At 47.9% G+C, this 17,697-nt stretch overlaps 8 protein-coding genes across 8 annotated transcripts; 2 read left to right on the top strand and 6 right to left on the bottom strand.

Moving 5' to 3' along the window:
* Positions 1-663: 663 nt before the first annotated feature.
* Positions 664-1,836, bottom strand: FOXG_15190 (uncharacterized protein; the record flags this gene model as incomplete). The annotated part of the gene is made up of 1 exon (XM_018395256.1): positions 664-1,836. The coding sequence occupies one exon, from the start codon at positions 1,834-1,836 to the stop codon at positions 664-666; it is 1,173 nt and encodes a 390-aa protein (XP_018255082.1).
* A 639-nt stretch (positions 1,837-2,475) lies between these two features.
* Positions 2,476-4,435, top strand: FOXG_15191 (uncharacterized protein; the record flags this gene model as incomplete). The annotated part of the gene is made up of 8 exons (XM_018395257.1): positions 2,476-2,676; positions 2,736-2,942; positions 2,994-3,008; positions 3,069-3,230; positions 3,289-3,607; positions 3,668-3,996; positions 4,054-4,236; positions 4,289-4,435. 8 exons carry the CDS (start codon positions 2,476-2,478, stop codon positions 4,433-4,435), a joined length of 1,563 nt encoding a protein of 520 aa, XP_018255083.1.
* A 1,128-nt stretch (positions 4,436-5,563) lies between these two features.
* FOXG_15192 (uncharacterized protein) lies at positions 5,564-6,308 on the bottom strand. Its single transcript, XM_018395258.1, has 2 exons — positions 5,982-6,308; positions 5,564-5,928 (listed from the first exon to the last, which is right to left on the bottom strand). Exons 1-2 carry the CDS (start codon positions 6,192-6,194, stop codon positions 5,656-5,658), a joined length of 486 nt encoding a protein of 161 aa, XP_018255084.1. The 5' UTR covers positions 6,195-6,308; the 3' UTR covers positions 5,564-5,655.
* Positions 6,309-7,454: 1,146 nt separating this feature from the next.
* On the bottom strand, positions 7,455-9,668 carry FOXG_15193 (uncharacterized protein). The gene is made up of 4 exons (XM_018395259.1): positions 9,054-9,668; positions 8,520-9,003; positions 7,707-8,464; positions 7,455-7,656 (listed from the first exon to the last, which is right to left on the bottom strand). Exons 1-4 carry the CDS (start codon positions 9,478-9,480, stop codon positions 7,511-7,513), a joined length of 1,815 nt encoding a protein of 604 aa, XP_018255085.1. The 5' UTR covers positions 9,481-9,668; the 3' UTR covers positions 7,455-7,510.
* A 563-nt stretch (positions 9,669-10,231) lies between these two features.
* On the bottom strand, positions 10,232-12,034 carry FOXG_15194 (acyl-CoA dehydrogenase). The gene is made up of 4 exons (XM_018395260.1): positions 11,584-12,034; positions 11,310-11,522; positions 10,941-11,258; positions 10,232-10,875 (listed from the first exon to the last, which is right to left on the bottom strand). The coding sequence occupies exons 1-4, from the start codon at positions 11,911-11,913 to the stop codon at positions 10,354-10,356; spliced, it is 1,383 nt and encodes a 460-aa protein (XP_018255086.1). The 5' UTR covers positions 11,914-12,034; the 3' UTR covers positions 10,232-10,353.
* A 620-nt stretch (positions 12,035-12,654) lies between these two features.
* Positions 12,655-14,381, bottom strand: FOXG_15195 (uncharacterized protein; the record flags this gene model as incomplete). The annotated part of the gene is made up of 2 exons (XM_018395261.1): positions 12,655-14,291; positions 14,348-14,381. The coding sequence occupies 2 exons, from the start codon at positions 14,379-14,381 to the stop codon at positions 12,655-12,657; spliced, it is 1,671 nt and encodes a 556-aa protein (XP_018255087.1).
* Positions 14,382-14,771: 390 nt separating this feature from the next.
* On the top strand, positions 14,772-15,764 carry FOXG_15196 (aminoglycoside phosphotransferase; the record flags this gene model as incomplete). Its single annotated transcript, XM_018395262.1, has 3 exons — positions 14,772-14,870; positions 14,920-15,215; positions 15,272-15,764. The coding sequence occupies 3 exons, from the start codon at positions 14,772-14,774 to the stop codon at positions 15,762-15,764; spliced, it is 888 nt and encodes a 295-aa protein (XP_018255088.1).
* A 521-nt stretch (positions 15,765-16,285) lies between these two features.
* FOXG_15197 (uncharacterized protein) lies at positions 16,286-17,431 on the bottom strand (the record flags this gene model as incomplete). The annotated part of the gene is made up of 1 exon (XM_018395263.1): positions 16,286-17,431. The coding sequence occupies one exon, from the start codon at positions 17,429-17,431 to the stop codon at positions 16,286-16,288; it is 1,146 nt and encodes a 381-aa protein (XP_018255089.1).
* Between the last annotated feature and the right edge of the window lie 266 nt (positions 17,432-17,697).

A 17,697-nucleotide genomic window follows, 5' to 3' on the forward strand; every position in this document is an offset into this window, starting at 1 on the left:
GCAGCCATTCTTAGGTGTCTTGGAAGTAACAGATTAACCTCTGATGGCAGAAGTTTGAATAGCTTATCGGCAAAACAAGCCAAAGATAGTTATTGTCGGTTGGACTTGACTTGACATTTCATAATGTTCACTAGATACCTGTTATAACAAGCTTAAATCCATGATCAACATGAAGCCGGAATTAGACAGCGCGGGGAAAATCCAGGGCCGAGTAGCTAAAATGAGCAATCCCCGAGGTTCACCAACGCCTCACGGTTTGGATCATCCACGGAATCTATTTCCGCAACCGTTTCCGCGACAACATCGCTTACCACTATTGCTAGATTGATTGTCTTCCCTTATCGAGACACACTCCCAGCAACTTACATGATGAAAGCTGAACGCCATGTTGTGAAACATAACAAATGGCACACGCAGACAATACATCACCGGTTACTAGTGGACTAGGAGCATTATGATTTTGTATGCAAACTCACAAAGGCTAGGGGCATCACGCTGATGAGCATTAGGATGCCTTGCGAGTTTTACAAAGGTCTAATTGTGAATTTTCAAGAGCTCTGGGGAGATGCTGAATATTACATGACTCATTTCTTCGACTGACTATTCATACTCTATCTAAACCCACAGATTCACATCAAGCTAGTCATATTGCAGCGCCAGTTATCAAGCCTTTCCCACTACCCCATCCTTTTTAATGTCGTCGAGAAATTGATCACTAAAAGGATAGTCCGTATAACCTTCCGATGCCATGGGAGTATAGAAGGTTTCACGGTTGTATTTGTTGAGCTCCAATCCTCGCTTGATTCGGAATGGTAGATCTGGTGTAGAGAGAAAGTATCTACCAAATGAGACGACAATGTCCTTACTTGGGTAGTCCTCATCCACCAGCGTTCGTGCTGACTCGGGGGTGAATCCTCCAGCAATCAAAAGAGGTCGATCCCAGGATTCGATGGCAAACGTCAGCTGGTCGGAACCCTCGACATCTTGGGCGCCGGCAATTCTGGACTCTATCAGATGCAGATAAGCGAGCTTGAATGGCTTCAGCTTCTCGATGACATCCTTGAACTGAGGGATCGGATTCTCCATTCGCATGTCGTTAAAAACACTCCAAGGGCTGAAACGTATGCCTGTGCGTTCCGAGCCGACAGCATCGCAAACGGCCTGGACTACCTCAACAGCAAATCGAGAGCGATTCTCAATGCTACCACCATAGATATCAGTGCGGTTGTTGCATTTATCTTGGATAAATTGATCGATAAGATACCCATTTGCCCCATGGAGCTCAACGCCGTCAAAGCCAGCCTCGATGGCGTTTTTGGCGGCTTGAGCATATGATTGAGCTGTCTCATGAATCTCAGGGATGGACAGAGGTCTTGGCTTAGGGTGATCCGAATCAACGGGAATGTCGCCAGAGCTGCGGAAGACGATACCCTCCTTCTCTGCAACTTCAGGAGAAGCGGTACGGCCTAGAGCCCAAAGTTGACAAAAGATGTATCCGCCCTTGGCGTGGACGGCATCTGTAACTAGGCGCCAGGCCTTGATTTGTTCCTGATTGTAGATGCCAGGAGCATTGGCATAACCGCCATGGTCCGGGGAGATAAATGTTCCTTCTGATATCAATAACGTACCAGGCGTCGATGCTCGTTGACCATAGTAGTCTTGGAATGAAGGCTGAGGCACATGGTCATCCGATGCTCGATAACGGGTCAAAGGACACATGGCAATGCGATGCTGAGGTGTAATATTGCCAATTTTGATTGGCTTGAAAAGCCGAGACCCAGCCAAGCTCTTGGTCTCGGTTTCATCATTGAATGTGGTGATTGGGGCAGCTGCCATGGTGCAGGGGGTGACGAATGTTTGATTAACGATTGGCTTTAGTTGTTTAGCCACTGTATCTCACTCGAGGAGCAATATATAGCCAATATCCAGCTTGAGGTCTGCTCGGGAAAGTTTGGCTTAACAAATGCCAAGCTGTGCTTGTGGAGCACAAACCCGACCAATCACCCTCGCAGCATGTGCAAAGGACATGACGCGGATGCTATCCCTGCTCCCTAAGCAAACGTTATCTTGCTAATGTGACCTGACTCATTGACATCCGTAATGCAGGAGCCACGGAAATAGATCCCGTGGAAATGACACGCGCTCGTTAGCGACTGATAACAGTGGCGTTCGCCGTTTCTTATCGCGGTTAGATCAGCAAAGCGTCACCGAAAGTCTAAACCTGGGGTAGATGGGGTCACGCGGGGAAAGATAGCATTTGCGGAGAGAAGGATTCTGTTTCCTGGGGAACCCTTGCAGTGTATCAAGGATCTGGAGATATAAGCCTTGTTGAATTGGTACAGATCGAGACTATTGGTGCCTTATTGTGACACGATAAGTAGACAAGTCTCGCCCTTCTGTGTTGCCAACATTCTCAAGGACAGCCTCACCTGTCAACCCGTACTCCTCAGATCATCCCTCCTCCAACCTTCCAACATGTTGTCCAATTACAAGTCCAAGATCCAAGGAAAGACGATCAAGCGCCTTCTTTCCACAAGCTGCGCTATTGTATGGCCCATATCCAGCATATTTGACATCGCATTCTCTGACAAGTCACAGTCCTTCCTACTCTACGGTTACGATGCAGGAGTCCTTGGTGGAGTCCAGGAGACCAAGCCTTTCCTTCATGCCATGGGAGTGAGTAAATCGTCTATCGAACGAAATGAAAGATATTTTTCTAATCATCACCGACTCAGAACCCTACCGGAACCTATGTTATCCCGATGATAGCCTCAGCATACACTCTTGCCGCTACAGTCTGCTCGCTTGCAGTTACCGTCATTGGCATGCCCCTTGGTCGACGCAAGTGCATCCTTCTAGGAAACGCGTTTGTTGTGGTTGGTGGTAGTCTCCAAGCTTCAGCTTGGTCTGTCCCTCACATGATAGTTGGTCGTATTCTTTGTGTGAGTACATGATACCCTGGTGTCGTTTTATACATACTAATGGTCCTTCAGGGCATTGGTATTGGTGTAGGTTGCCCTTGACTCCTCGCAAACTCACCCTCGCAGTATAATAATCGACTCGAATAGTTCATCTCCTGTTCGATCCCTACCTATCAAGCTGAAATGAGCACGGAACAAGAAGAGCGTGGGCCCGCTGTCGCGGTTACATGTGTTTTCTTGGTCGCAGGTGCCGCTCTCGCGTACTGGATTGACTTTGGATTCACACGCATGGATAACCAGATCTCTTGGGTAAGCAGGCCCTCCTCAAATACTGCTCTTCTGGTGACTGAGCTGACCAACTTCACAGCGCATTCCCATCGCGTTTCAAGTCGTTTTTGCCCTCCTCGCTGGTGGTATCATGCTGTTCCTCCCAGATACTCCAAGATGGTACTACGCTCGAGGTTTAGAGGCTGAGGGAGACAAAACCTTGTGCCAGATTTTCGACGCCGAGATCCATGACGAGAGAGTACAGAACGTGAAGAGCTCTATCCTTACCAACATTGCCTTTGAATCACAGAACGAGAAAGGCTTCAATCTCTTGGATCTCTTTTGGGACTCCAGCGACCTTCGAGTTGGACGCCGTATCCGTATTTCTTTCCTTATATTGGCAATCCAGCAGATGATGGGTATGCTACTCCCTGACGTCTAATCTGTTCCAAAAAGACAACTGACATTCGCGTAAACAGGTATCAATCTTTCAGTCTACTACAGCACCGTCATTTTCGCACAGGTTGGCCTATCACCATTCATGGCTCAGCTACTGGCTGCCATTATGAACACCGCTTTTGCCCTTGGTACCATTCCGCTGGTTTACACTGTCGAGAAATTTGGTCGGCGAAGCATTCTACTGTGGTCCGCCATTGTCTTGACAATTTGCATGGTGATCTTTACCGCAATGATCGGTCTGCCTAACCGAACACTCGCTACTCAATGGACGGCTGTTGGTGCAATCTTTATCTATAACATGGTGTTTGGTTATGGATGGATTGGAATCTGTTGGCTCTATGGCCCAGAGGTACGTTACAAGCCGAGTATGACATCTCTGCGGGCTGTATAATAACAATTCTTATAGATCGCGCCCCTCAAGCTTCGACATGCTGGTGCTGCTGCTGGAGCCTTCGGTGAATGGCTCTTCTCCTTCATTACGGTGTTTGCTGGCGGCATTGCCCTCCAGAAGGTTGGTTGGAAGATCTGGATCTGGATGGCCTTGTCTTGTTTTGCCGCCATCTTCTTTGTCTATTTCATGTGCCCTGAGGTATGCTCCAGTGTGACTCCATTAATGGGATGTTATGACTGACAGAAAATAGACAACCGGAAAGACCCTGGAGGAGATTGATGTGCTTTTTGCAAAGGAAGAGATCAAGCACACTATCCTGGCCGAAGAGCTCGTGATGCAGAGCCATGCAAAAGCTGAAAAGGGGGAAATGTCATCCTCGCACGTTGAGAACTCTTAGCCCATTGCCTTTTAAGGTATCTCGAAGCTATCTGTTCTTGGCATTTGCCGCTATGGAGATTCTCTTGAGCTTTTCTTTATAGCATGCTGAAAGTTATTTTTACGTATCGAGTGGGACTCTCGGAGATAGACTCCTCACAGGCATTTAATAACTCTCCTACCTTTCAACATTGAGCACGCCTTTACTGTTTAATTCAATGCCTACCCCTGCAGGCAAAGGCACCGTCTGTTTAAACTTTGCCACATCCAGTCCCGAAGAATTCCTCATCTTACTTACTTCTTCCATTCCAGCGAACCGTAGTAGTTCTAAGTAATCTTCAAATAAAGCTCTTTCAAGACCGTAGTATCCTATTCCGCCTTCTCCAATTAACCCTTGAGCAAAAGCCGCTGTAAGAAATTAGTGTAGTTGAGAATGTGATCTCTTGACCACGCCAGAGGGTCAGGTAAACCCTGTAATACCCGGCCGGGGAAGCGAGCGCACTCCGTGTTTTTGTGGCATGATTGACTCGCAGGCTCTCATACTGCCCGAAATTGGTAGCAACGTCACTGTGGTCTCGCAGATCAAAGCCATCAGGCAATTTAGCTAGCTAGTAGCCATCTTCGATTGCAATACCCAACCCATACGCATAGGACAAGACAGGATAAACAGAATCGTCTATATAGATAGATGATATCCCTTTTGGCTTACTCCTTTAGGTATTCTCTTTATTCATTCTACAGTAATGTACCTGGGTAATGAAATCTGTTACTTCTATAAAGCGTGACATAGGGTCGGCCCAGTCTTTAATAATGCTAGAAACGTGGGCTTTAACATCCTTAGGTATTTACTTGCCTATCTATAAGGGCTCCACAATCCACCACTCAAATCCTGGTTTCCCTTGATGAATCATTTGGAACAGCCAGGCCCGGTGTTGCCCGTCGTGAGAGACATTGCCACGCTTTTGCTCGATTCCGGGGATGAGGTCGCACCAGGCAAGGTAGAGTCTAATCCCCAAAGGCTTGTGATTTGTTATCCAGCCCTTGATAACAGGGGGGATCGCAATCCAGGGCCTGTTTTCTGTGCATTGTAGTCCGAGACGAGTAATAGATGGATACGGCCAAAAGCTACCTTCGCGGGACATGGAGCTGTGCGGAGAAAGTTGTGAATTGAACTACTCGGCACTGAATTAGGAAGAAAGGCAATAATAATTATAAACCTTAACTATCACTACAGTATCTGCCCTATTCCAGAGTCTTGATATCCATCCCATCCTTGCCACCAAGTGACCGAGGCGCATCTCCTACAACCAAATTCTCATAACCCACCATGTATGTCATGGGCAGTGCCATGAATCTGTTGCAGTCATCGCTCAATGCTGCAGCATACTCTTTGCTGTTGTAGAACGCCAGCCAGTCATCCCAAGTCTTGACCCAAAGCTGCGCGCAACCGTCATAGTCTAGAAATCCTTCTCCTAAGCTCTTGGCTCTGTCCTTCATCTCCGGGGTTTGATGGTGCTGTACTATTCTTAGGTTCTATAGTATAGACTTGGTTCAGTGCTGAGACTCACCTGCGCATATCGCACGATGTGGTCTCGGAAAGCATGCGTGGCGACAGCTAAGTCAGCATGGACGGTCTGCCAGTGCCCGAAGAACGTATCGTGGTCGATTGAATCAATCTTTTTGAAGAAGACGGAGACTTTGATACAGGGCTGGAAGTTGGGTTTGGAGTTATAGTCCAGTTGAGGATGAGTGAACTCATGGTCGATCTTCTGCCAGGGCATTGTTGAGTTGGTCTCGGTGAGTGTGAATGGTCTTTGGTGGTTGAATGAACAGGTGGTAGTTAATGTTTGATGTCAGATTGAACGTCTCCCATGTTAGTGTTTATGACGTTACTGACTATATGGGCACTTGGGCGGCAGACGGGCGCAGCGGGGTAGCGTCAATTGCGGGGTTGACGGAATTAGAATCCGGGGAAGTTTCCCGTGGAACCTTTCGTCACTGGGCCAAGGCTCGTGGTGATTCAATCTCAAATCGCTTCCCTCGAGTCAAATTGAGTATGACGCATAACAATCCGGAATTCCATTTCCTGTAACATGTTCAATGAATTTGGCCTACCCGGAATCTGGGGCATACTCATGTGGGAAGTGACCGATCAACTCTCCCCTGTAAAAATTCTTTCTTGGCACGCACTGTTAGTGCCGTGTTAGGAGCGGGATTTTCTGCAGGCCACGCGACCACACAAAACTGCGGGGATGCTATCGGCTCCCTAACAGCAGTTTTCAGAGAAGGAATTTTGGAGAGTTCGCCTTCTCTGACAACACCTTTGTCGGATCTAATGGCGGCACCTCAGAACCAGAACGCCTTAGATATCGGAGGACGATGCCCATGGCATCGGTAGCGACATCCTCCCGATCAACGACGCCGATTGCGATGGGTTTTTCTCCTTTGAAGGCAAGCCGCACCGTCGGCCTCTGATTCCTTCCCGAGGTTTTTCCCTGCCGCCGCGACAGTCGACTACGAGCTACAACTTGGTTACTGGAGATTGTGGACTGCGTCGGCAGATGTAGTGATGCGCGAGAGAATTCTGGTCGGTGGAAAAAGTTCGACAATAGATTGCCCCCGAACCCGCTGACGGGTGACGGGCTTGAGAAATACAGCACCTTTTGTGCCATTGGTATGCTGGATGGTGAAGGAAGCGGGGTTTCCCTGTACCTAGCTAGCTCAGCACGTCTTTTGCTCCAGTAGGAGATCTGGCTTCGTTACAGCCACCCAGACGAAAAATATACAAACAAACAAACAAACAAACAAACAAAGGAAGTGACCGATCAGGAAGGGTCAAGACTCAATGCTAGCTGCAAGGCCGAGTGTCAGGTTTTGACTAAGAGGCATGTCATCTTAGACGATGGACAAGGAACTGAGGTCTGGATTGCGAATATCCTTATCAAGAAGGAAGAACATTTCACCTAACGCCGTATCAAACATTGTCTATTTGCCGTCAAGGGCGGAAAATGAGATATCTTATCAAGGTATACCGTGAACCATGAGGTTGAATGAGGGCACAATGTCCCATTATGTTTATTTATATATCTTATGGAGATCAAATCTTTCCACGCTCCAAAAACCTGGTAGGAATATCCACCGGCTTGCATCTCAGATATTCTGCCACGTTCTTTCCCAACACATCATAAGTTGAGCTAGAAGCTACACCACGATCAAGATGATCCTTCAGCAGGAAATGGACAGCTGAAAGAAAATGTTAGTGACGGTATATAGTGCTTACCAAGGACACATACCTGAAATGTTTGGAAGTTCAAAACGGAAGATAGGTTTACCAGTGTCGTCGTCACCCAACAGCTCTCGAATCTTATTCACAGTGAGAACACTTCGGAGCCAGTCCCATTCGTCAGTGTTTCTAACGAAGAATCCGACGTTGGCATCTGATCCTTTGTCGCCTGAGCGAGCATGGACGATGTAACCGAGAGGAGCCCTTGTGGTTGGTCCAAAACTAGACAAATCGACGGGGGACGTGGTCTCATAGGTTGACTGCTCGTATAAAAAGTCCTGAGTATCGGTCGGTGCTGCGATTGGAATCTCTAGTCCCTTTTCAGGAACATGAGCGACGTGCGTGATGTCTTTCTGCGGGAGAAGGGCAACAAAGTATTCGTAGTATGGCTTAGGGACCGCTTGTCGAGCATCCACTGCGAATGTCGCACCAGGGTACGATTGCATAATGACATCTGTCACCGGACGCAGGAAGTTTGCAGTAGAGAGGGCCTCTTCGGTTCGTGACTGAGCAAAGATGCGTACGTCAACGGTAGCAGCATCTTGGCTCCTTGGGTTCTCGGGACACCGACCGTTGACGCGAAACTTGAGGCAGTGGAACTTGGACTCATCGAGCATAGCTCGGACTTGCCTCTCGAGCAAGGCGGCCTTTTCCTCGATATCCAGACCGCAAAGGAAGTAATGTGCTTCGGCTTGATAACCACCTTTTGCGGTAATGCCGACCTTTGTAGTGGGAGGTGGCTTTAGACCGCTCACGTTGTGTACGAATCTATCGTCATAGTTAGTAAAGTACTCAGAGCGATGGAAGTATGTTTGGCGCTTACACTTTGTCCTTTGCAGCCTGTTCCAACTTTATGTTGTCAAGCTTGGCTACTACGTCGGAGTTGTAATACAGAGGACCCTGGATCTCGTAAAGGAGCTGTGCCTTGCAGGTATCGACAGTAACCATTCCATCTCGATCCTTCTGCTTGGTGACATAGAAGTCACCATTGCTTTGCATCTCGACGATGGGAAAGGCGAGATTTGTCGATTCACCAGGTAAGTCTTTGAAGCCGGTAAAGTTGCCACCGGTCACGTATGTCGAGCACTCGATGAAGTGACCAGCAACGAATGCCGACGCGAGTTGCTGGTAGTCTTCTCTCTTCCAGCCAAAATGGTAGGCTGCGCATCCGATAGTGGGCGAGGCATCTGCAACTCGACCGCAGAGGACAATGTCGGCCCCATGCTTGAGGGCCTCGACAATGCCCCAGCCACCCAGATAACACTGGGCGTAGATGGGTTCCAAGCCCCAGTCCGAGAGATTTCCTCCTATTAGAGATGAGGAACAGTTGAGGAACACGCGGGAGATCAAAGCTTACCATGTGTGAGACTCTTGAAAGCATCGCCCTTGTCAATGGCCTTCTTGACAACGTCAAAAACCTCGTCTCCGCCAATCCAAGCAACCTTGAGACTCAGACCGGCGGCGGCAATCTTCTCCACAACAACGTCGTGGAGTTTCTTGGTGTCGCTGGCACCAGCATTGACCACAAGTCTGGCCCTGCTTGACGCCAAATGAGGCAGTGCGGGATCCAGAGCCTCGAGGAACGAAAGCTCAAATTCGTCTGTAGAGCCTGCACTGTCAACCTTGCCTCCTCCTCTTGTGGTCATATTGTACTCTGAAAGCCAATCGCCAACGATAAAGTCAACGTCCTCATTTTTGGCTAGGTCAGCCAGCGCGTGGCGCCGGTCGGTCACTGAGCCAGAGGCTGAGGCAATTCGTAGCAGCTTGTCGGTAATTGAACCCATGGTTTGAACCTGATGATAGTTATTCTGTGCTGCCAGAAGATTTTTCGCCCTTGACCGCTAAAAGATATCGTTTATGTAGAGAAGGTTGCATGATAATCGTCATAATGGTTCGGTGGCTCACGGGTCATACACCGTGGACTTTGTTTCCATGTCCGAGGCAATCTACGCTCCATCTCTGTCGGGATTACAAGGTGTTCCCTCCATTCCAGGAGGGGCCAATTCCTCGGCAGTTGTAACTGAGTCATGTCTTCTTCTTTCAAGCGTGGCCAGCCCTCCAACTCAAAGCGGGGCTAGGCTCGAAGAGTGTAGACATGACAAAGGGTTCCAAACTCTTTTTACTTAGTGCCCCTCCAGGGCTTTCCAAGTGAAGGGTTGCATACTGTTCTGCATTAACTGGCGCAAGAACGCAAACTCGACTTGGTACTTCACGGCAGCCTGGTAACATATTCCCCTGGGTTATTTAGATGTGGGATTCCGTGATCGCCATCATGAGTAACCACAAGGTCAACTGCAGACAGGCACAGATAACTTTAAGTTGGCGAAATATGATTTTCTTAAGAGGAATAGAAAGGAGCAGAGCATGCGATGTAATTGAACCCATTCCCTAAGCTATCTAAATTTGACCTTGTAATTAATTCCTTACCCTAGAGCCTTCCCCATATACTGCGCAAAATGATAACAAACACTTTACGCTAACCTAAATACAGTAAGTTGAGCTGGCTATTGCTATTTTTATTACTAATAACAGCATGTCGTCTTAGTGTTTCCTCACATCATAACTGATCCATTAAGGACGCCGCATAAATAAGGCACAACTTCTGTACATACTGTGGCTGCCACCAAAAGCAAGTGAACATAAACCGGTAACATCCACTATAGCTTTGGTTTTGTCTCGCTCGTCCAACCCATTTCCAAAGTATCGGCCTTTTGCAAATTATACAGCTGGAATAACTTGTCTTCCAAATCCTTCTGGGCTTGTATCCTTGCCCTCACGTAATCTGCCCGTCGACTTTCCCTTCTACCTAGTTGTAGCATATGAACCTCATCAGGACCATCAACGAGTCTCATAGTCCGAGCGCTTGCCCACATGTATGCCAATGGTGTATCCTGGCTGACACCGGCGCCTCCATAAATTTGAATAGCGCTATCAAGGATCTTACAAAGCATCGAAGGGACAAGGATCTTGGCTTCTGAGATCTCTTTCAGGGCAGACTTGGCATCTGCCTTATCTATCTTGACGGCTGCGTTGAGGACGACCAGCCTAGATGCATCTATGCCTAGGCGAGCTTTGGCTACCTCAGTAGTGACATGCCCATGTTCATGAAGCATTTTGCCAAATGGTGTTTTCGATGGGTCATGAATACGATTCAAGATCAGATCGAGAGCGCGTTCAGCCTATGTTTTAGCGCACGTTAGCATCTCTTCTACATAGAATGAACGCAGGCCTGGGGATCTCTTACCGCTCCAATGCATCGCATAGTGTGATGAATTCTGCCAGGACCCAGTCGTCCTTGGATGATCTCGAAACCCTGACCTTCTCCCAAGACGAGGCTGGATGCAGGAATACGAACGTTGTTGAAAGAGATATGTCCGTGACCGTGAGGAGCATCATCGTATCCAAACACTGACAGCATGCGGTGTACAGTGATACCAGCAGAACGCGCAGGAACCAATAAGACAGACTGTTGGCGATGAGTGTTCGGATTAGAGGGGTCCGTTTTGCCCATCACGATGTACAGCTCACATCTAGGATCGCCTGCTCCACTGCTCCACCATTTCTATCCAGAGTTAGACAACAGTTTGAATGCACAGGCAGCGGCGGTACTTACACTGCCGTTCAGTATATACGAATCTTCATCGCGTTTCATTTCGAATTGAATGTTGGTGGCGTCGCTGGAAGCAACGTCTGGCTCAGTCATTAGAAAAGCTGAGCGGATCTTTCCCTCAAGGAGCGGCTCAAGCCATTCCGTTTTCTGTGCAGCATTTCCGAACTTGGCCAGAACCTCCATGTTACCTGTATCAGGAGCTGAGCAGTTCATAGCCTAAAGGGTCAAATGATGAGCTTCGTTTTTGCACGACGTGCCAAGAGTTGGGTCAACATACCTCGCTTGCGATATGGCTTTTCCCCAATTGTTCAGCCATCAAACCGTATTCAAGATTGCTATAGCCACTGCCCTCTGCATAGTGACTCTTTGGTAAGAAAAGATTCCACAATCCTCTACGTTTTGCCTCGTATTTCAGGTCCTCGAGAATCCGTGGATGCGCAGCAAAACGTTCTCTGGGCTTGTTACCCAGCATCTGAGCGAAGACTGCATCAGCTGGAATGCATTTCTCTTGGACAAAGAGCTCGACTTCGTCCAGAGTTTTTTGAGCTTTCTTGCTGACTTGCTCAGAAAATGCAATGGGAATGCGTGCTGATGCTGGAAGGTCCATGGTGTTAATGACAATAGCTGGTCGTGATATTTGGTAGTAGGGGAAATCGGCCAACGCAATATACGACGGGACCGGCGCTCTATAATACCCGGGAAATCTCTATTCTAGAGGAACGAGGCAAAGGGTTTTGAATGGTACCAAATCGGATTCGAAGCAAGCCTCATCGGTCATCTAGTCCGGCTGAGAGCTCCATTGGCAATACCCATGCACGTGATTCCTAATGTTAAACAGCCGAGGCATGGAACTGTCTAAATTAAGAGAGCCCGGAATTAAAAGCCGCGTCCGAATGACTTGAGTCTTTGCACTATACCTAAAACGGTTGGATGCTACTGTCACGTTGGCTGGCGGCGGTGTACTCCTGGGAAATAATCGAGACTCTGTCTTGCTTCAGATGAAGCTATCATAATAATTAGAGCATACTTAACCTGAATAATTACTAAAGCCTCTAATATATTCTAGTTTATGTGATATAAAGTTGAGTCGAGTCTCGATTGTTTAGCGATCCATTGAGAGGCTAGCGATGCAAACTGGAGTAGAAGAAGATGCCAGAGGTGGGACAGAGAGCTTCTTGCTGCAGAACAATAAAATGAAATGCATGATGGAATGCTGTGGCTTGTTGTCTTTTGCCATCAAAAAGTTGGGTTATACAGCTACATGATGTTGATATACGAACTAAAATCCTGCAGGCTCTCCCCGTTTTCAAGAACCCATTGAACTCAAATTGTTTCATACATAGTCTATCTAAAGTTTTGATACAAACCTGATGTCCTTAACAACAATATTCTTGTTGTCGCTTGTCGCCATTTCTCGCAGCTTACGCCTCAAGACCTTACCCGCTGGACTTTTCGGTATCATAGAGACAATCTCAATTTCCTGGAGCCATTTATATCGCGCCTTTTCCTTCTTGACATGTTCGAATATCTCCCTTGCTGCTTCAATGGGTCGTAAGGCCTCCTCAGACTTAAGGACTACAAACGCCTTAGGCCGCTCACCTGCGCGCTCATCGGGAATACCGCATACCGCAACATCATTGACATGCGGATGGCCGAGAAGAATGTTTTCGAGCTCTGCTGGAGCAACTCCAATCCCCTTGACCTTGATCATCTCCTTCAGCCTGTCGGTGATAGATAGCAAGCCTTCATCGTCGAAATGGCCTATATCGCCAGTGTGAAGGAATCCATCCTTGTCAAATGTCTCTCGAGTTGCCTTGGGGTTGTCAAGGTAACCCATGGCCATCTGTGGCCCACGAGCCCAGATCTCACCCGACTTCCCAACGTCGCAGTCCTTGCCAGTCTCAAGGTCTACGATTCGTACTTCGGTAGATCCCACAAGCATACCGACGCGGTCAGCATACTTGTAAGCATACTTTGATGGCGGGTGAGAAACAATGGCTGAGCATGACTCGGTCATGCCATAGCCCTGCTTGAAGCCGGTTCCCGGGAATGCCTTTTCAAGGAGATCCAGGATCTCTCGAGACAGAGGCGCCGCACCCGATGAGAATCGCTCAACATGAGACAAGTCATACTTTGCCACGATCTCTGGCTCTCGAACTAGTCGGATCAAAATAGGTGGGACGATCAAAAGTTCTTTGATCTTGTTTTCCGAAACAGTTTGCAGAAGTGAGTCCAGAGTGAATTGAGATAGAACATAGACGTTGGCATTCAGATGAATGGGTAAGTGTAACTGATGTATTATACCAGTGATGTGATAGAATGGCAAGGCTGCTAGAACACGATCATGGCTAGAAAGGGTGATATCCTTGATCTGGATGCATTGGGCGATGATGTTGGCGTGTGATATCATTACCGCCTTGGGGAGACCAGTTGTGCCACTGCTAAAACAGAGGAAACCGCAAATATCACGATTTGTCTTGCCCTCAGGAACTTGAAATGAAGGCACTGGAGCTAGACCTGCTGAGTTCTCGAGGAGTTCCTGTATGCTTGTGACGCCTTTGCTAGAACCTTCAAGCAGAAGTACATTTCCTCGTGGAATCCCAACTTTGGCAGCTGCGGCTTGGGCCCTATCGAGATTTTCAACAGTAGCGAAAATGACTTTAGCTTTGCTGGTCTTGAGGCTGTAGGAAAGCTCGTCAACGGTGTAGTCTGGTGACACCCCGCAGGCTACAGCTCCAACTCGAATAGCAGCAAGAGTAGCAACAGGGTACCAGATTGAGTTTTTGCCGTAGACGATAGTTGTATCGTTCTCTTTCAGTCCATACCCGGTAACGAGAATCGACGACAAAGTTGTCGCATAGTTTTTGAGCGTCTGGTAAGTGAGGTGCTTCTTGCTTATTGCGTCGGTAAAGCCTGGGGCGTTGCTATCAGAAGCCAGTGGCTTAGATTCTAGAAGCCATGACCATAAGGTCTGCTTTGGGGAGACTGCAAAGTGGACGTCAATTGGTTGGAAGATTGTCGCTTAAAATGAGAGGCCTTACAGGAGATCTTGGGATTCTTTGACTGGTAAACCATGATGCCCGTCTGATAGTTGGTCAAGCGTCGACATTGATACTTCCGTCGAGGACCAGAGTTTAATGCGGGGAGTAATTTAAGAATTATGCATCGGCACAAGACAAAGAAGCCCCCCGCAAAATCACCAGCGATAGTTCGCCACGGGAACCGGCTTATGATTCCCGTTCGGTAAACCAGGCACGGAATTGACGAGACAGCTTCCTCGGCGCAACATGACTAATGGTAAAACACCTCGGGCTCGGTTTGACGCGTTGACCACAAGGCGCTTTGCAGTGCATTAAATGAAAGAAAACAACAATGGTCTAGAATGATCCTTGAACCCTCATCTACACAAAGTTTCATCTGTTTTATTTTAAATCTATTTTTCATATTCTTGGTTCTTGTGACAAGATGGCGGGAGCAGTGAGACAACCCATCGATGTTGCGCGATTGAGTGCGTATATTGAACAGAATGTGGATCAAATCTCTCTTCCTATCAGCTTGAAGCAGGTACGTGTTCTAGCGATGATTGCATAGCCAATTTGCTCAACCCTTTCAGTTTGGCCATGGCCAGTCCAATCCCACATATCAAGTTACGTCGGCGACAGGTCTCAAATTTGTCTTGAGGAAGAAGCCCCCAGGGAAGCTTCTCTCTAAGAGCGCACACGCGATTGAGAGAGAGTATGAGATCATCAAAGCATTAGAGGCGACTGATATTCCTGTACCCAAGTTGTATTGTTTGTGTGAGGACGTCTCTATCATTGGGACGCCATTCTATATAATGGCATTTCTCGATGGCAGAATATTTGAAGAACCTTGGCTGCCGAGCCTTAGCCCTGAAGAGCGCACTCTGATGTAAGTTATTTTATCGAAAATTCGAGGCGCTTCTGGATTACTAACGTGTAGATCAGCTGGAAGGAGGCAGTTCATACGCTTGCGAAACTGCACTCTGTTAACTTAACAGGCATTGGGTTGCACAGCTGGAAACGGCCCACTAGCTTTTACACGCGCCAGATCAAAGCCTTATCAAAAACATCTGAGGCCCAAGCGAGCACTGCAAGTCAGCCAGGGGCACAGAATGTTGGAAAATTGCCCTATTATGACCAGCTAATCAGCTTCTTCACGGACCACAAAACCCACCCGCCCGATGTGAGGAGGTTAGTGCATGGAGACTTCAAACTTGACAATCTGGTGTTTCACAAGACCGAGCCTAGAGTGATTGGCATTTTGGACTGGGAAATGGCAACAGAAGGCCATCCGCTATCTGACCTGGCCAACTTGCTCATGCCTTTCAGTTGGGAACCGCAACAAGTGCCGTTTCTCACATCGGAGACTTTGACACCAGAGCTGAAGGATCTTCAATCAAAGTTCCAACCATTCAACGTCGCAGGAATTCGAGTATAAGAAAGTGGGCGCGAAGGCTACAAATGATGATAATTGTTCTTGGAATTACTTTTGAGATTTGTTGTCATGGGTGTTAGGCTTCTTCTTCAAAACGGCACCGTGTTGCAGCATGATGCGCAAGAAAACGTTATCGCTCTCAGGGCCAGCGGTAGCAAGGCGAGAGAGTTTGCGCGGCAGACGTTGGCGTATGCATCATGGGGATATGCACGAGTCGAGAAACTCCAGCAGCGACTACGACTGCGCAGCAAGATTTAGACAGGTTTATTTTAGTCATCTGTATATGAGTGCCAAATGCCTCTTTGTCTTAATAAGGAGACAGAGATTGTATTCCAAGATTGTAAAATACATAGCCTTAATTTATGCTTCGACCGCCATCTCTGAGAAGACTGTGAGGTCATGGCGCAAAGGATGGTATTTAGCGCCGAGAAGTAAACAGATTAAAAGCCAACACAAACTACCCCAGATAGTTACAACGTAGAATCCTTTTCGCTTACAGTAATACTGCCTTGAACCGCTATGTACTAAATTTTGGTTCCACCCAGTGTCTTCACACGCCTTCCATCTACATAAGTCCCATCAACAAGATACGGTCTAGGCTGTCCGTCTATTGGAAGCTGATCCAGGAACCTCCACCGCAGTAGTCTTTTCCATCCGAGCTGATACCATCCATTGAGAGTCGCGGCAGGAAACATTGGGAGGACTCCCACGATGGATGGGTCATGCGCGATCAGGACCAACACCTTATCGATCGCATCTAAAGACATGAGGGTGCTTACGCTCTTATGTGCCTCAGACGGATCGACGTACCAAGAGTCGGCATGGCTGCATGGTCGGTAGTATGGAGTAGAGCCAGCCTCAGCCGGGTTTGGATGGCATGATAAGTATTGCTGGCATGATACAACCTCTGGTACGGAAGAGGGCAGGCCAACCTCGTCTCTTGTGAGCTCTCTCGGCATTTGAGTCTTCTCAGTTGGTCTAAAAGCCCCTCCAAAGTGACATATATCTCCTCCAAGAAACACGAATGTGTCGCTAGTCGTTCTGACCAGGGAAGAAAGATGACCAATGGCGTGGCCTGGAGTGTTGAGAAGGAACAAACTTCCATCACCAAAGTAGTCCATAGCCTGATATCCAGCAACACGGAGATGTTGATCAAAGTCTATCTCGCTGACCTCACGGTTTTTGAAGGCTGACTCATGGACTGGTGAATTGGGGTTTGCTGGGTAGCCAGGAAGGAAATGTTGGGAGAAGCCAGGACCAACGATGAGATCCATGGTCTCTGGGAATGTACTTGGGTCCCCTAGGTGATCGTAGTGGTGGTGGCTGACAATTGCTGCGTCAATCTTTGAAAGGTCAAGGCCACCTTCTCGTAAAATATCGGCTAGGTTGTTATCGACCTTGATCCCGGGGACTCTCTTATCGATGGTCTTTGCGATGGGGTCTGGCAAATTCCAAAAGTCCTTTCGACATCCCAGGTCGAAGAGTAGCTGCTTTCCTGTGGTGTCGTGGTTGATGAGGAATGAGAACGTGGGGAAGTTCATCAGTTCGTGTCCTGGTATCGTAGGTTCAACCAAAGTATCTGCTGGAACTGTGAGATAGCATGTCGTATCAATGATCGAGAGCGTGCAAGTAGCCCCCTGTGTAGGCAAGTCAATTTTCTGTGAGGACATGGCTTTTGAGGTGTTGTATGGAACAGAAGAACAGAACAGAAGTGGTCCGACACGAATTCGAAGGACAGTACTTAGAGAAGTATGCGCGGTTTAAGATATAGCAGACAGCAGCAGACCAGGTCACCTTACTGTAGAGACGTTTTAAGAGCCGCGGATTTAGTTTCCGAGGTCCCAGTCATTAAAGAGGGGTCTAAATGAGCTTCCTTTCAAACAGGATCGCGAATAAGCAGGCCAGTAGATATTAGCCCTATCACTCAAAAACAGTA

Source organism: Fusarium oxysporum, chromosome 5, assembly GCF_000149955.1.
Source record: "Fusarium oxysporum f. sp. lycopersici 4287 chromosome 5, whole genome shotgun sequence".
NCBI classification, from domain to species: Eukaryota; Fungi; Ascomycota; class Sordariomycetes; order Hypocreales; family Nectriaceae; genus Fusarium; species Fusarium oxysporum.

What these genes read in the sequence shown, in the direction of transcription:
- FOXG_15192 (XM_018395258.1), bottom strand. Translation starts at nt 6,194, where the DNA reads ATGCCCTGGCAGAAGATCGACCATGAGTTCACTCATCCTCAACTGGAC. An exon ending in ACATCGTGCGATATGCGCAG is followed by an intron (nt 5,929 to 5,981) that starts GTGAGTCTCAGC and finishes AGAATAGTACAG; the next exon opens with CACCATCAAACCCCGGAGAT.
- FOXG_15193 (XM_018395259.1), bottom strand. Translation starts at nt 9,480, where the DNA reads ATGGGTTCAATTACCGACAAGCTGCTACGAATTGCCTCAGCCTCTGGC. An exon ending in TTTCAAGAGTCTCACACATG is followed by an intron (nt 9,004 to 9,053) that starts GTAAGCTTTGAT and finishes CATCTCTAATAG; the next exon opens with GAGGAAATCTCTCGGACTGG. An exon ending in TGAACTTCCAAACATTTCAG is followed by an intron (nt 7,657 to 7,706) that starts GTATGTGTCCTT and finishes ATTTTCTTTCAG; the next exon opens with CTGTCCATTTCCTGCTGAAG.
- FOXG_15194 (XM_018395260.1), bottom strand. Translation starts at nt 11,913, where the DNA reads ATGGACCTTCCAGCATCAGCACGCATTCCCATTGCATTTTCTGAGCAA. An exon ending in AAAGCCATATCGCAAGCGAG is followed by an intron (nt 11,523 to 11,583) that starts GTATGTTGACCC and finishes TTGACCCTTTAG; the next exon opens with GCTATGAACTGCTCAGCTCC. An exon ending in CTATGCGATGCATTGGAGCG is followed by an intron (nt 10,876 to 10,940) that starts GTAAGAGATCCC and finishes GCTAAAACATAG; the next exon opens with GCTGAACGCGCTCTCGATCT.